Raw genomic sequence first — 17,170 nt, 5'->3', positions numbered from 1 at the left:
GGCTTTTCTTATGTGTATTCAATTTCGAATACACACCCAATTATATAAAAGTAACAGGGGAGACATGCAGTATGAAAAACTAAACAATTTTACAGCATTGTCAATAAATCACTGAATACGATAAAAAGGAAACATATTTTCCGTAATTTTAGCACCCCCCCCCCCCTTCGTCTCGCTACAAAATCTAGAGGTTTTGACTTTTTTACCCCTACACCCCTCTTGGCTCTATTAAGGTGGTTGAGGTCCTAGAAAAGTGTAGTCTTAGGGTGTATCAATTCCTGTAAATTTAACCAGGGGTTGTTTGAATACACCGGCCCCTTTCTGCACGCCTCTGCTTTACTACTTAGAAACAATATAAGTTTCCAACAAATTTTTTTTAGAAAACAACGATCTGTCTCTACTTGATTCTACTATAACTCATACAAAACTAAGCTTTAAAATGGTGTTCCGACATCTCAACCCACGGTTTGCTTAGCAAATCTTTTGAAAATATATAATTGTAAACTACATGTCGAATTGTGTGACAAAAAAGATTTTTAGCAACATGATCGTGCAAAATTAATGAAAAGTTTGTTGTTTAAGTTAAGTTCAGACGGCACTGAGACAAAATTTATTCTACTATGAATGGCACGCTAATCAATGATTACTGTTAAAATATTGAAAATACCTTGGCTCGAAAACAGGCGAAAATTCAGGTAATAGTTATCTACAACCTCTTGCAAGATAATAACACAGTGTTTTAGATATTCGTGGAAAAAAATAGACTAAAGTATCAAGCTATTCTGTTATTTTTGTAATATTATTTGTATTGTATAAGCGCTACCTATTGTAGATTTATTGCATAACCACTACAAATTTAGGCACGGATAGGTAAACGGGACCATGTCACAACTTTGTTCTAGTATTATGTAACATAACGAATAACTTTATGTCAACATAATATTAGGACATAAACTTGCCTCTTGACGATGTGAATTCCACCTATTCTTTTAAAATATTTTAATCTATCCATAACATAATTTTCGAAATATAAGTTATTGCCAAGAATAATTTTTCCACTTTGTCTTCAAAACCGATTGATATCCGCTGGATTAGAACCAGTTCCCAGCCATACTAAAAACTTATGTATAGCATAGTATTACAGACAATTTTCCACGAGTTTTCAAATCATAACAAAACATAACATAACATTTATTTATGGATGGTAAAATTTAAAGTAATAAGATAAGTTTTTCAATATACGTTTCCCTTTCTTATATTTACTTTTAAAGCTTACATTCTAAGAACATTTACATTTTCCAAAAGTCATTTAATCTAATGATTATTTAGTTAAAAATGCATAAATTTAAATATTTGATGAATGAAAGTAATTGACAGTGTGTCTGTTCGTGTGTTTAACAACACATCGTTACTACATATTTTTAATCTAGACATGTTAGAATTGTCCTATCGATTTCAAACTTTGCATGATGATTTTATAACATACGATTTAAGAAGCGCAGCAACTCAATTATCGATACCAGAAAGTCCGTACGTCCATTTAAAACATGTTTATTTTTAATCTTTTTAACAACAATTTTTTTATAAGATATAATTCTTCTATTCATCTGATTTTTTTAATGATGATTCCTATTACATCAAGCTAAAATGGTTTAAGCGAAGAATCTTTATAATCAATTCCTTAAAAAATATCCTGTTTTTAAAAAAAAATACTTTAAACTATGTTTAGACTCATATAATTATATTATTCTTATTCTTTTTCATTTCAAGATGAACATAAGTTTACTCAAACAGCAAATATTTTAATCTTATCTAATCATGTATTATAATTCAAGATTATGTAATAGTTATTTCTCGTATCGTATTATAAACGGCTTTCCGGCACCTCAGGGCTAAAAAACTGGTTTTAATCTTATGATTGTACATTTCTATATTCGTAGAAAACTGGATATAATACGATGTAGACATAGTTTTTTCGTATGGATGAGAACCGGTTCCTATCCGCCGGATTCGAATGAATACGAGAAAATAAGTTAAGTGTGAATTATTACATATAAGGACTTGCTTTTAGTTTAATACCATATCTATCCCAAACCAACTATATGGCCTTATTAAGAAAGTGTATGGCCTTATTAAGAAAGTATCGACAGTCTAATTAAATTATAATTGCACATTATCTTTAAAAACAAGGATGACAACATGCATAAAAGCGAAGCGCTGAAACGGTAGGACAGACGGACATTAACATTTGTATAGTGTCAGAACTGAATAATTAGAATATAAATGTATGAGAGTCGATGCAAAATTGTAAATAAATTTGTTGAAAAACTGCTTGATACAAAATAATGTTAATGTACATACTTACATTTTTAGGACTTGATTATAGAGTTGCTTCGCTTATAATATTGTACTTTGTCGTCCCAGGAATCAGTATACAAAAAATCAGATTAATCGGATGATAAGATCATATAAAAATTTGTTGTTAAAAAGTAAAAAAATCAACATGTTTAAAAAAGAAGTACGGACATTTTGGTAATGATTATAGAGTTGCTACGCTTTCTAAATCGTACCTAACTACTGCAGGAATCGCCATGCAAAGTTTAAAATCGATATGACAATTCTAACATACCTAAATTAACGAAAAAAGCTATCCGTTACGGACGGACGGACGTACAGACGGACGTACGGACGGACGGACCGACCCTAATTATAGAAAAGATTCGCTTTTTAAAAGTATTGAATTGAGGCTATAGGTGAAGCCAAGAGAGTTCATATATATAAAAGAAATAATGAATAAATAAACTGCTTATCATGAGAATTGAAATATTTAAAAGTTTACAGAACACAGAACAGGATCAAATCAAATATCGTAAAAAGTATATAATAATTAAAAGACAGCCATGACAACAGATTAATAGTATAAATGTATATACAGATAACTACCTCCCCCCCGTTTCCAATCACCTTTTTCATCTGCTAGCAAATTATTTTCTGCTACTTGGCTGTGTTAATGTTCTCGACACCGTTGTTTGATTTTCAAAGGCCCAATTGAGAGTCAGTACAAGGTCATTGGGATAGGGAAATGCAGTTATTTAACCCCTTCCCCCTCTAGTGTTTTACTCTAATGCAATAGCAACTTTTATAAAGTCATTAATTTGACATCACACATCTTATAAAAACACGATATCCCATTCGTTGACTTTCAGTGTAGATACAATTGACTAATGATCATAATCTTAATTTATGGGTTAATTTGTTTACCATAATTGTCGTTGTACTTCAATCTATCGAATAATGTCTTATCCATTTATTAATAAGATTGAAAGGTGCGGGGTTATAGGAAAAAAATACACCAATTTATTAAAAATAAATAAAATTTCTGAATATTTGTCAGTGCTTGAGTGTAATTATAAATAAAACTTCTAAACGCTTGTTAACCAAAACAAATAAAATAAACCACAGTATTTAAATCTTACTATTTGTATGTCTGTTCATCTATCCAATTAAAAGGAAAAAAATACTTTCTATAATACAAAGTAGCTTGATGTCTGTCCGTCTGTCCGTCTGACCATCTGTCCGTCTGTCTGTCTGTCCCTTAAGATCTCGGTAACCACTGAACCAATCGGATTCTACTCTTCAGGGAATATACCTACTGGTCCTGTGGTGGTTTTAGGCTATTTTCTTGGGGGGTGGGACACCCCCAACCCCCCCAAAAATAAAAAAAACCAATCCCCGAAAATTTTTTTTTTACATTTTTTGTAAAATCTCAGTAACTGCTGATCAAATTGGGCTCTACCCTTCTGGGAATATACCTACTGGTCCTCTGGTGGTTTTGAGCTATTTTCTTGGGGGGTGGGACACCCCAACCCCCCCAAAACTAAAAAAATCCCCACTTCCAAAATTTTTTATTTTTTGAAATTTTTGTAAACAAAAACCAGTAATTGGGGTGGGGGAACCCCACTGCAACATGGGGTGAAGCCCCCATGAATCCCCCCCCCAAAAAAAAAATAAAATTTTTTTTTTATTTAAATTTTTGTGTATGCGACAACCTAGGTTTAATTTTTACGAATTGAAATTTTTGTGTATACGGCAAACAAATTTGGTTAAATTTGTAAAAATCAAAATTTTTGTGCATAAAGCGCACAACCTGGGTTTAATTTTACCACAGAGTAATTAAACAAAGAATAATTTTTTTGAATATTTCTATTAAGAAGGGTTGACTTCCCATAACTATATAGGGCGAAGCCCCTAGAGGCTAGGGGCGAAGCCGCTAGTATTTAAATAAAGTAATATCTAACCCCCCCCCCCCAAAAAAAAAAAGCACAAGAGGTTGATCGCTACTTTAAAAATATCCCTATGGATTTATTATTATTTACACCAGATTTTTATGTTCTCTTATAAAGTAAAACTTGAAGCGGTCTAAAATACCAATTCCTCCATTCCATCCCCTTTACCCTATCCAATCCCCTCATTCTGGATGAACGAACTGACTAATAAAAGAGTTTCTTTTAAGAACCTAAATTGCTTATCAGACTATTTTGCATCTTACCTCTAATTATTTTCTTTGTCAAGCTGTACATAACTTTGGTTAAGGGAGAGGGAGTGAACATTAGATAGACAAGTATGACAACATCCATAAAAGCGAAGCTCTGAAACGATATGACATACGAACATTAACTTTTGTTGAGTGTCAGAACTGAATATACAAAATATGAAAATATAAGGTTTGACAAAATTAAACGTAAATTTGTTGCAAAACTTCTTAAATACAGAATTCTATTTAAGAACATACTGACATTTTTAATACTTGATTATAGAGATGCTTCGCTCATAATATTGTACCTTATTGGAATTGGAATCAGTAATAAAAAAAACAGATCAATCGGATGATTATATCACATAAAAAACTGTTATTAAAAAAGTAAAAAAATCAGCATGTTTAAAATGGACGTACGGACATTCTGGTAACGATTTTAGAGTTGCTACGCTTTCTAAATCGTACCTATCTACTACAGAAATCACCATGCAAAGTTTGAAATCGATAGGACAATTCTAAAATGCCTAAATTAACGAATAAAAGCTATCTATCTCGGACGGACGGACGGACGGACAGACGGACCGACCCTAATTATAGAAAAGCTTCGCTTTTAAAAATATGCTGGTACCCAAAGTTTTAAGATTTGAAGAAAGAAATATGTATGTTACCTTCATCTAAATTCAAGTTTTTTCTCTATTCTATTCGTAGAATTAATCAAATTTATTACAAAAACAATTATAGTTATAAAACCATTATCTGAATATCAAATTTAATTGGTTTTGATTTATTGTTGCAAAATAGAAAGCTTTGTTTTTATAACAAATTGTTACAGCTTTTTAAAAGTTGATTTATATTAATTTAGTAATGCTCCAACTTCTTATAAAGTAATGGGATCTCTGTCTGTGTCTGTATATACCAAAGGATCTCGCAAACCGCTGAACTAATATGGTTCTCCTTTACAGTGCAGCTTTTCGTAGATCCTTGGAAGAATTATAATTATATTGTGGGAGGGTCCCACCACCCTAGAAAGCAAATTCACCCCTTGAAAATCCATCACAAAAAAATCAATCATTTTAGCTTATGAATATATAAGTAAGAGTAACTATGCAGAAAAAGTAAATAGATGCAAATCTTTATAGGAAATTAAAAAAACATCAATCTATATAGCAACTTAGTACACTTTTAAAAGTAATTATATTCATCTCAAACACATAAACACCATGGCAGACTAAGATAGAATAACAAACATACGATACAAGGTATAGAGTAGATTTTCTACTCTTAATGAGAGTGTGAAATTTTGACAATTTTTGGGGGGAGTTTCTTTAAATTTACCTTGTTTCTTTGGACAATTGTTTTACATAATAATTTTCATAATTAAGTATCAATATATGATTATAAAACTATTGTGAACCCTTATGACTAGTGGTTTTACTAAATTTTCTTATTTATGTTTAGATATAAATATGATTTAAAAAGCAATTTATTTTCCTGAAAATTAAATATCTTTAAAAATGGAAAATTGTATAATATATAAATGCCTGATATATATGTGGTGTTGAGTAAGACAACTGAGCCATGCTTTTTTCAATCTTTCTGTGTCTATCAGGATATCTTTTATTTACTGGCGGCTTAAGCATTTTTGTTAGCTTTTTTCTTCACTTTTTAACTTAAAAATCACCTAAAACATAATCTGTTTTAATTCACCTAAATGATACTCTTTTTAAAGTCACTTATTATAATTTTAATTTTGTTTTAAAATCACAAAAATGCGCTAAAAAACAGAAAAAATGTGTAAAACACACAACTATATTGTGGCGCTCTTTGTTGTTTACGCTGGGGCAACACAAGTGTAACTAAATGAAAATTAAATATTGGTAGTGTGCGTGCGTAGTACGCACGTTCGTGCGTCAGTTTGTCGTTCGTTGACGCAACGCACCATGCTTTAGGGGCTTTCGTATGCGTATGTGTGTGTGTGTGTGTGTGTGCGTACTCAACAATACATATATTAAAATTACTTTTATACATATGTATGTAAATACCTAACACACTATAATAAACAAGGAAATCAACATCTATAAAACCTAAGCTTACAATTTGTAAACTATGAGTTTAATTATAATGCACGGGGGAGAATTTAAATAGTTATAAACCTTCCCAGGACCTATTAGAAGCTACATTGTAAAAGGAGCACCATATCAGTCTAGTGTTTAGCGAGTTCCCTCGGAACACACAGACAGACACAGATACTGTTATTTTTAAAAGCGAAGCTTTTCTATAATATGGGTCGGTCCATAACGTTTAGCTTTTTTCGTTAATGTAGGCATGTTAGAATTGTCCCATCAATTTCAAACTTTGCATGTTGATTCCTGTAGTAGTTAGGTTCGATTTAGAAAGTGTAGCAACTCTATACTCGATACCAGAATGTCCGTACGTTCAGTTTTAAATATGTTAGTTTTTAACTTTTTAACAACAAATTTTTATGTGATCTGATTTTTGGAATACTGATTTAATTTCCTATTACGAAAAGGTACAATATTATAAGCGTCTCTAAAATCAAATCAAAAAATGTAAGTATGTCCTTAAACAGTATTTAAAAAGTTTTGCAACACAATTACGTATAAATTAATCAAAACTTTTATATATATTTTGCATATTCAGTTCTAACACTCTACAAGAGTTAAAGTTCGCCTGTCATATCGTTTTAGACCTTCGCTTTTATGGATGTTGTTATCTTTGTTTTTATAAGGATTAGGCCTTTACTATAAAAATTACAAGATCCAATAAAATTTATTTGATACGCTATTGGAAATGGAGCTTTGAATATGAAACAATATGAAACAAGAATGACAACATCCATAAAAGCGGAGCTCTGAAACGGTAGGACAAATGAACGTTAACACTTGTAGAGTGTCAGAACTGAATAATCAAAATATAAATGTATAAAAGTCGAATCAAAATTTTAAGTTAATTTGTTGAAAACTGCTTAAATAAAGAATAATGTTTGCTTACTTACACACTTATATTTTAAGGACTCAAATATAGAGATGTTACGCTTATAAATTGTACTTTGTTGTCCTAGGAATCAGTATCATAAAAATTGGATCAATCAAATCATTATATCATATAAAAATTTGCAATTAAAAAGTTAAAAATCAGCATGTTTAAAATGAACGTACGGTCAATCTGGTAACGATTATAGAGTTGCTACGCTTTCTAAATCCAACATAACTACTACAGGAATCACCAAGTAAAGTTTGAAATCGATAGGACAATTATAACATGCCTAAATTAATGAAAACAGCTAAACGTTACGGACGGACTGACTCTAATTATAGAAAAGCTTCGCATTAAAAAAAATAACCATCAGTCATTTGAAAAATTTAATAAGATATGACTTTCCATTAAAACATGATTATGCACAGAAAGTAAAATAACATTGAACAAGGATGACAACATACATAAAAGCGAAGCACTGAAACGGTAGGACAAACGAACATTAACACGTGTATAGTGTCAGAACTGAATAATCATAATATAAATGTATAAGAGTCAAAGCAAAATTGTAAATAAATTTGTTGAAAAACTGCTTGATTCAGGATAATGTTTATGGACATACTTACATATTTTTAGGACTTAATTATAGAGTTGCTTCGCTTATTACATTATACTTTGTTGTCCCAGGAATCAATATAACAAAAATCAGAATAATCGGATGATTATATCACATAAAAATTTGTTGTTAAAAAGTAAAAAAATCAACATGTTTAAAATGGACGTACGGACATTTTGGTGATGATTTTAGAGTTGCTATGCTTTCTAAATCGTTCCTAACTACTAAAGGAATCACCATGCAAAGTTTGAAATCGATAGGACAATTCTAACATGCCTAAATTAACGAAAAAAGCTATCCGTTACGGACGGACGGACGGACGGACGTATGGACGGACCGACCCTAATTATAGAAAAGCTTCGCTTTTAAAAAGATATAATGACATGTGATGATGCCTTAGTTATAGAGTAGCTTACTAATAAAATAAAGTAACTACAATAAAAAAAAAAAATAATAATTTTATTGAAATTCGAAAAAAGGTATATATTTTTATTATTAAAGTGAACTATTGAGTTTAAAGAAAATGTATGATGTTTTTCGTTTTATTCTGCTGGTCAATTTAAACATCACCCACGAATCGTGATGCTTCCTGCATATATGTATAATTAAATATATGGATAAATTTTAAAAAAACTTCTGTATTTATCAAAAGAAAATTGTTGAAAAATTAACTGCTTTAAAAATATGCTGAAGAGGGTGTCAACAACACCCTAAACAAGATATTGATTAAGGCTGCCTTCACCTTTTTACATCACCTAAAGGTTTACACCCACCTAGATAATCCTGTGCACGCCACAGAACCATCCTCTACTGATTTTGAAATTAATTAATCTATAATACAAAGTAGAACGATGTCTGTCTGTTTGTAGCCAAGGATCTCGCTAACCGCTGAACCGATCGGGTTCTCCTTTACAGGGTAGCTTCTCATAGTTCCCGGGAAGGTTTATAACTATTTTCTTGGGGGGTGGGACAATCCCAACCCCCCAAAAAATGAAAAATACCCCCCCCCCAAAAAAAAAAAAAATCTTTTTAAAACTAAAAATAAAATAGTGGGGTCGACTAACCCCCCCCCCCCCCGAAGCCGGTAGTTTTAAATAAGGTAATAGGGAAGTTTTTTGTAAGTATGTTTATTAACAAAATTATTATCCATATATTTCTATTCCTGGGCAAGGTGTATGATGTCGCCCTCGACACCCTCCAGACGAAATCTGCTTTCGATGAACTCCTTCTCTTTTCTGGGCTCATTCCACTAAAAAATAGATTAATATGTAGAATTAGTCATAAGGAATCATAAATTTTTAAAAGCGAAGCTTTTCTATAATTAGGGTCGGTCCGTCCGTACGTCCGTCCGTAACGGATAGCTTTTTTCGCTAATTTAGGCATGTTAGAATTGTCCTATTGATTTCAAACTTTGCATGGTGATTCCTGTAGTAGTTAGGTACGATTTAGATAGCGTAGCAACTCTATAATCATTACCAGAATGTCCGTACGTCCATTTTAAACATGTTGATTTTTTTACTTTTTGGTATACTGATTCCTGGGACAACAAAGTACAATATTATAAGCGAAGCAACTCTATAATAAAGTCCTAAAAATGTAAGTATGTCCATAAACATTATTCTGTATCAAGCAGTTTTCGAGCAGTTTTTTACTAACAATTTTGCTTCGACATTTATACATTTATATTCTGATTATCCAGTTCTGACACTAAACAAGTTTAGTGTCCGTTTGTCCTACCGTTTTAGTGCTTCGCTTTTATGGATGTTGTCATCCTTGTTAAGTTAATATCGGGTTAGAAGAATGACAATTGGATCGTACCGAAAATACCCCCTCCCCACCCCTCGAAAAATCAACAGAATTTATTTTTGTTTTGGCTTTTTAACAGTAGGCAAAGTGTATTACCCTCGACAAAACTATGAAACCTAGCCGCAGTGCTCGGCTTCTTAGCCTGCTTAGCCGCGGGACCTCGACCCCTAGCCTATAACATAACCTAACCTAATTATAAAAAGATCCGCGACCATATTAATTCATGACACTATTTTTAAGGGATCTTAAGGGATAAGACAATGAACTATTAATTGATTAACGACCCCAAAATTAGCACCTACTCTATATTAAAAGATTTGGTTGAGATGTTTGGACACCAATCAAAATTTGATAAAAGTATCCAAAATTATTGAGCTCACAAAAAAAAACGTTACTAATAAAACTTTGAGTACCGTCTCCTCATTCCCTGAGAAAATCGTAATTTCCTACCTCGAGGTCGGTTCTTGTATGGCCTACTCGGTACAGTAACATCGCAACCAGTATCCTACAATAATATGAAATTAGTGGCTATCTACTAATGGTCTCTAGGTGCACTCAAAGGAAGGGAGGAGAAAATCGGCCCTCTACTCCCCTCCTCTCCACTTTTAATTTTAGTGTTGTAAAAATCAAAAGCAAAAAACAAGGATGACAACAAGTAGCGAAGCTCAAAAATAATGAATGGATATTTATAGGGGAAAAAATTTACTACAATAAACATTAAACTTGAAGAAATAGGGAAATCACAAAACTTAAAAAAAAACTATAAAGGAGAACTTAATTGGTCCAGTGGTAAGCAAGATATGAAGCTGCAGACAGATAGACGTCCTGTTACTTGTATATAAGGATACAGATATAGGAAAATTTGGGATAAATTTGTAAATGGCTTCAAACAAAAACAATTAACTAAAAAAGCATTATTGCATTGCTATTGGTTTATTTAAACTTATAAAAGCTTTTTGATATTGATATATAATTTTATTTCAACCCCCCCCCCCCCCCCTTAAGTTTGACTATTTTGGTGATAAATACAATTTCTCAACTGCTTCCAAATATAGAAACCTAAAAATTTTTGTGATGATTTCTCTAAATGATAAATATGAACTCAAAAGCTCATGTTGTCTGTCCGTCTGTATATAACGCTAAACAGCCAATTTTTTATCTGTAAAAAAAAAGGCGTTATCCTCTTAGAATTTTTTTTTCAATTTTGAAAATTTGAGTACCTCCCCCCCCCCCCCCGACAACGACAAAAAACTATTTTAGGTTAGGTTAGGTTTAGGCTAGGGAGCCGAGTGCTGCGGCTAGGCAGGCAAGGGGGCCGAGCGCTGCGGCTAGGCAGGCTAGGGAGCCGAGCGGTGCGGCTAGGCAGGCTAGGGAGCCGAGCGCTGCCTAGCCTAACCAAAAAAATTTTTTAGCTAATCCTTAAAATAAAGTAACAGGATGTCTGTTTGTCTGTCTGTCTGTGAGGGTACCACCTCTCTCCCAAGAGATATTACCCCCAGGAAAAAAATACCCCTTTCCCCCCAAAAAAAATATATTATATTTTTAACTACAATAAAAAACGGGGAAGTCATCCCCCTCAAAAAAATTACCCTTCCCCCATTTTTTAAAATTTTCCTTTTTGAATCTAAAATAAAAAAAAAACTGATATCAAATTCAACTACACCCCTCCTCAAGTGCCTCTAGGGGCGTATCCGCTAGTCATGGGTATTGTTATGATTGTGTCTACCAATTATCTATCCAAATATATTTACTTGTCATCATTATTTAGTCCATCAAATGCTGCCATCAAGGAATTCTTCAGAAGCTCCATCCTTTGTAGAAGGGCATTGTGCTTTGTCAACAGAATCTCATATTCCTGGTCTTGCATCCTAAAAATATTTTTTTTCATATAACAATTATGCACTAGCGGTCTCAAGGGGCACTTGATATAGAGGGGGGGGGGGGAATCGACCCTCCACTTACAATTATAGTTCTAAAAGGAAAAGTTGAAAATATTTATGGAGAATCATTTACTAGTTAGTACATCTTACAAAGGGTGTCCAAGCTTTTTTTTTTTTGGGTGGGGGGGTAATCTTTATATCATACTTCTGGCTTCGCCCCTAGCCTCTAGGGACTTTGCCCCAAGAGGTAATTTAAAAAAAAATAAAAATAAAAAAAATTATTAAATGAAAAATTGGAGGTGCTCTCACTACTTTTACGGGAAAAAAATGAGAGGATTTTTTGTTTTCTTTGGGGGTTGTGGGTGTCCCATCCTCCAAGAAAATAGCCTAAAACCACCACAGGACCAATAGGTATATTCCCTGAATAGTGGAATCCGATCGGTATTTAGGGACAGGCGGACGGACGGACCGACAGACAGACATCGTTCTACTTTGTATTATAAATAGACAAGGACATCCAAGCTTTAAATTTTTTTTTTTTGGGGGGGGGAATTCAACATTCAAATTTTGGGAGTAATCACCCCCCTCCCATGGACGTCCTTTTATCCTACTGCTTTGGCATTCAAAAATTACATAGAACATATCAACATTATTTTCTTATATATCTATCCCAGAATAAATATAAAAAATCTGATAAAAGATGGCCATGATACACGAATTTTTATATAGAAGACCCACATACATCCTACTACTTCAAGATAGGCATACAATTACTTCATAGAACAATGAAGATTGAAATATATTCTCATATTTTTAGCGAAAAAAGACATACAAATTATCAAAACATTCAAAGTTGAAGATAAAATCATAATACCTTAATTATTTCAGATTTTTTTCACTGATTTTTATTTAACCAAAGAGCCTTCCCGGTTGAAAGCTTCACAACTTCTGGTGAAAGTATTTTATAAGTATTTCCTTTTTATAAAAACAAGGATAACAACATCCATAAATGTGTAGCTTCGAAACGGTAGGACGAACGAACATTAACACTTGAATAGTGTCAAAACTTAATAAGCAAAAGTCTAAAAAAATAGTATGAAAATTAGCTTATTTACAGGATACTGTTTAAGGACATATTTACATGTTTTTAGGACTTGATTATAGTGATGCTTCGCTTTAAAATTAATGGGATAATTATGTTCCTTTAAAAATTGTTGAAAAAAGTTAAAAATTACGTTACAAATGGACGTACGGACATTCTTGTATTGATTATAAAGCTGCTACGCTTGATGAACTGTACCTAACTCTGACAGGAATCCTCATGCAAAGTTTGAAATCGATAAGATGTTTCCAAGATGACTAAATTCAAGAAAGGAGCTAAACGTTACGGACAGGCAGACCATAATTATAGAAAAGCTTCGCTTTTAAAAATTCTGGTTTTAGCCTAGGAGTAGACACACAATACATTGATATTAATCACCAAACTAAGATTCGTAGGTGTTCAAGCAAAACCAACATATCTTTTATATTAGCAAACAGGACATTCTAGAAGATTCATGTTAAATGTGATAAAATGTCAATGTAATATGTACATCCCCAATGATGATACGCTAATTACCCCTTCTCTTTTTTTTACTTCTTTTCTTCAATGTTCTGATTTGCTTTTACAAGTACATTTTCATGATAAAACTTTTTAAACATATAATCTTTTATTGTTACTATATTTTAATGTTGGCCTACTCTTCTTTGAATAAATATAAAACTGTAATTTCTTTTTAGGCAGCTTAACTTTGATTTTTGGAAACTATAAACATGCAAAAGTTTGTCCTTTCACTATTTTGGTCTCTTTTTTAGGGGTTGTAAAAGGAGTTGTACCTTCACTTCCGTACATGTGTCATAAATCGTCATTTTTTTTACAACAGTACTAAAGTTGGACTGTAGATGTTATCTTTATTTATTGTGTGTTTTTTTTCGTATGAGGAGCGACTGTGGCGTATTACTAGTGCCTTCTTTGCTGTCGGGAAGGTGTTAGGTTCGAATCTCGGCCTAAAACTGCGTCATGAGTAAGGATGTTAAAAAATTGTTCAAAATAGTTAGAATAAATCTGTTTCATTGGCCCCAACACAGGCTCAACTAGTTACCATGCCTGCACATTTAGGACTTCCAGAGAAAGGCCTTCAAATCAAAAGGTTGGATGTCTAAAGTTTGTTTGGCCGCCTAATAGCAAGATCTAGTTCAGAGATACACTAAAATAGATTTTGTGTTGTTTCCCGTAGTCTGTAGATTATCAAGGCAGTACAAATGTGATAATATACGCAAGTGAAAGCACTCTTTTTTTAGTCGGTCACAACCACTTTTTCAAAAAAATGCGATGAGCTGAAAATGGATTGCCTATTTCTTCAATAATTTCCAAAGGTGTACAGCAAATAACCCAATTATTGCAAACTCTATTTTCAGCTACTCCGGTCAAAAGGAAAAGCGATAATATGTATAAACGATTTATACATTATACATTCAAAATTGTAATTTTTTAAATTAAGATTTTTTTTGGAAAATTTGAAGCTTTTTTAGCTAGTAGCAAATATTGAGATAGGACGCGGATGCTAAATACACTTTCGGAAACTAAAATTCAGTACATCAAAAATGCACCTAATACATAATAGGGGGTCTGGGATAGAACAATTGAAGAAAAAAATTGTCATGTACAATTTATTTTGGAATACTTATAAAGAATAATTAATATCGGTTAAGCTCTAACTGTAGCTCTATCTAGAAGGAAAAGGAAAAACAAAAAAAGAATAGCTTTAAACTATCCCTGAACTTAAGTGAAGCTTTAATAATATGAATCGGTTCAGTGGTGATCGAAATATTAAGCTACAGTCAAAAAAAAATTCAAAAAACCTGTCAATTTTATATAGAAGGACATTTATGTTCATCTTATAAAAATATTTTTTGGTTGAGGTACTTTTCAGATACCTGTACAAATATCCAATGAAAGAAAAATTTTTTAAAATTTTTTTGGGGGGGTGTAAATTGACATTTTGTGAGAAAATTTCACCAAAAATATAAAGATTTTTAACCCCCAAAAAATAATTTTTTTCTATTTTATCCAAAAACGGCCAGGAGGCCCAGGGTTTTGCAATAATAATATTAATATGCAACATGTATTGTGTACAAAACAGTTTTCACAACCTGGGGCCTCCCGGCCGTTTTTGAGTAATTGAACAATTTCGTTCTTGTTAAATTCAAATTTTCCCTCGTTAGAGGGGGAAGGAGTCATTTTAGAGCCCAAAGTCATCTCTGCAATATTTTAAAACTTTTTGAGGCGGATCTTTCTTGAGTTATGCATCATTTGCCTCTGGCGAACCGTTTCGCCGTTATTTGCCGCCATTGGCGTGATTTTTAACGATTTTTGCCGTTCTCGCGGTTTTAATGGACATTTAAGGGATAAAGGAGTCGTTAAATAAAGATGACTTATACATACTTTTATTTTAGCAATTAAATTTGCTAAATTTCATGTGTTCTAAAAAAATTTGTATTTCTAACTGGTTTTGGTCCAGCAGAAATTCAAATTTGGGGATTAATTATAATATTGCAAAAACATTATATATGCCTCTGAGGAGAGAGAGAGAGAGAGAGAAATATACGTTTGAGAGAGAATATAATATAAGTAATGTTTATATTCTTATACAAACTTTAAATGAAGATAGCTAGACTTAGAATAAAGGTATTAACACAAAATCAAAAGTGTTTTGAAAATTATGTTATTATTGTTTATATCTGTAAAAAAATATTTGAAAATATGCCTTTTAAGTGTCCTATTTTACTTATACTGGACCTACCTAAAAATGCCGGGACTCGAACTGGGTGCACCTGACGCTATATTCATGTTCACAAACATTGTTTGCATTGAAGAAATATTTACATAGACGTTTATTTTGTTAAAATATTCCTATCCTAACTAAAGTTATGAAGGTTTATAGATTTTTTAAGAATAGGGTAGCTTCACTCCTCCAAAACCACCAGACGTACTTACCAAATGCACATTTGAAGTTAACAGAGGCAAAATTTAAGTTATTTCCGAGTTAAAGCAAAAGAAATTACATCATTTCTTCAAATACAAGCTTGTTTATTGAAGTTTACTTTTGTCTACTCTAAATGTCCCGTTTTTTGGCAAAAGATCGCACTGTGTTGGTTCTCCAAACGACGGGAAAATAGCCTAAAACCTGCTAAAAAACCGTCCGACTACCATTGCTGTTTTATAGTTAATTGTGCTCCTTAATGATGATAATGTTGTCAAAAAATTTCAGCATTCTATCTTTTATAGGAGCTGAGTAAATCCCATTTCCCCCATAGCGTTACGGACGGACTGACGAACAGACAAAGTGAATTATAGAGTAGCTTCGCTACTAAAAAGTTGTATAGATAGTAAAATTTTATCAGGGAGGGATAGGACATTGGAGTGTTTATAACACTAGTCCCCAAAGCTTTATTTGTTGCCTTAACAACTTTGGGAACTAAAGTTGAATTTTGATTAGTCGGTTCATTGTCGGTCGATGGGGGGGGGGGGGGTGCGTTCAACACACTTAGGTTTGCTGGCATCCTGTGCCCGCCATAATGGTGATGTTAAATTATTCCATCTCTCAGATTTGTGTCATACCCTTATTTAAAAAGTCACTTAGTTATAGTGTGGTATTTCGGGGTGAAGCAGTTCAACCCCACCGAGCGAGTTCGGTTCAAACGAGCCCCTAGCCTTAAAGATCCTACCAATAATAACTACAAGGAGTTACTGATTAAAGGATATATTTCTAACTGATTCATTACAAAAGATATACAGGTTTATATAGCAAATAGAAGTATAATAATAGATGATGAGGGGTAGCTTGGTGATGGATTCCTTTGAGCTGGGGGCTGTGTCCACAGGCGCAAAGGTAGGAGGGAAGGCTGCCTCCTGGGGGTAGGCAGGTGATGGCAGAGAAAGGGGAAGGTCCGGCTGCGGCAAGGGGGTGTAGACGTCTCCCGGCAAGGCAGGTAACTGGGGCTTGGGGTGTAGAGGGGCAACGCTCCTCCCACTATCAGAGATGTCCAATTTGAACGCTGCTTGTGATGTATCGGAGGGGCAGGGGTGAAATGGTGATAATAGGATTAGTGCTGAAGGCTTGATTTGATAAGCCGCTGCGTAGCAACTCTGTAGAATGCATGTCCGTATGCTGCCGTCGTACCACAATAGCCCTCTATCTTTCACAAACAGAAAATTAGATAGAAAAAAACCGTTAAGGGTTAAGTTGAGTGCCCAAACGTTTAAACCATTATATGTCATCTACAGTAGGTGTA

The 17,170-nt window shown here is 33.2% G+C and overlaps 1 protein-coding gene and 1 long non-coding RNA gene across 2 annotated transcripts in view; both read right to left on the bottom strand.

The window, feature by feature from the left end:
• Window positions 1-6,363, bottom strand: part of MESR3 (misexpression suppressor of ras 3) — a 97,562-nt gene extending 91,199 nt beyond the window's left edge. Inside the window, exon 1 of the mRNA XM_080162652.1 lies at window positions 6,079-6,363. Within this exon, the coding sequence (XP_080018778.1) occupies window positions 6,079-6,177 (99 nt within the window). The 5' untranslated portion in view covers window positions 6,178-6,363. The remainder of the gene's footprint in view (window positions 1-6,078) is intronic.
• A 2,923-nt stretch (window positions 6,364-9,286) lies between these two features.
• On the bottom strand, window positions 9,287-11,823 carry LOC145320219 (uncharacterized). Its single transcript, XR_013880124.1, has 3 exons — window positions 11,708-11,823; window positions 10,407-10,461; window positions 9,287-9,399 (listed from the first exon to the last, which is right to left on the bottom strand). It is a non-coding gene; the product is annotated as an uncharacterized LOC145320219 (long non-coding RNA).
• Between the last annotated feature and the right edge of the window lie 5,347 nt (window positions 11,824-17,170).

Source organism: Acartia tonsa, chromosome 5 (genome assembly GCF_053477335.1).
Source record: "Acartia tonsa isolate MP-2025a chromosome 5, ASM5347733v1, whole genome shotgun sequence".
NCBI lineage: Eukaryota > Metazoa > Arthropoda > Copepoda > Calanoida > Acartiidae > Acartia > Acartia tonsa.
Note: the sequence above shows the minus strand (reverse complement) of the source record. Positions and strands in the feature narration are given on the sequence as shown.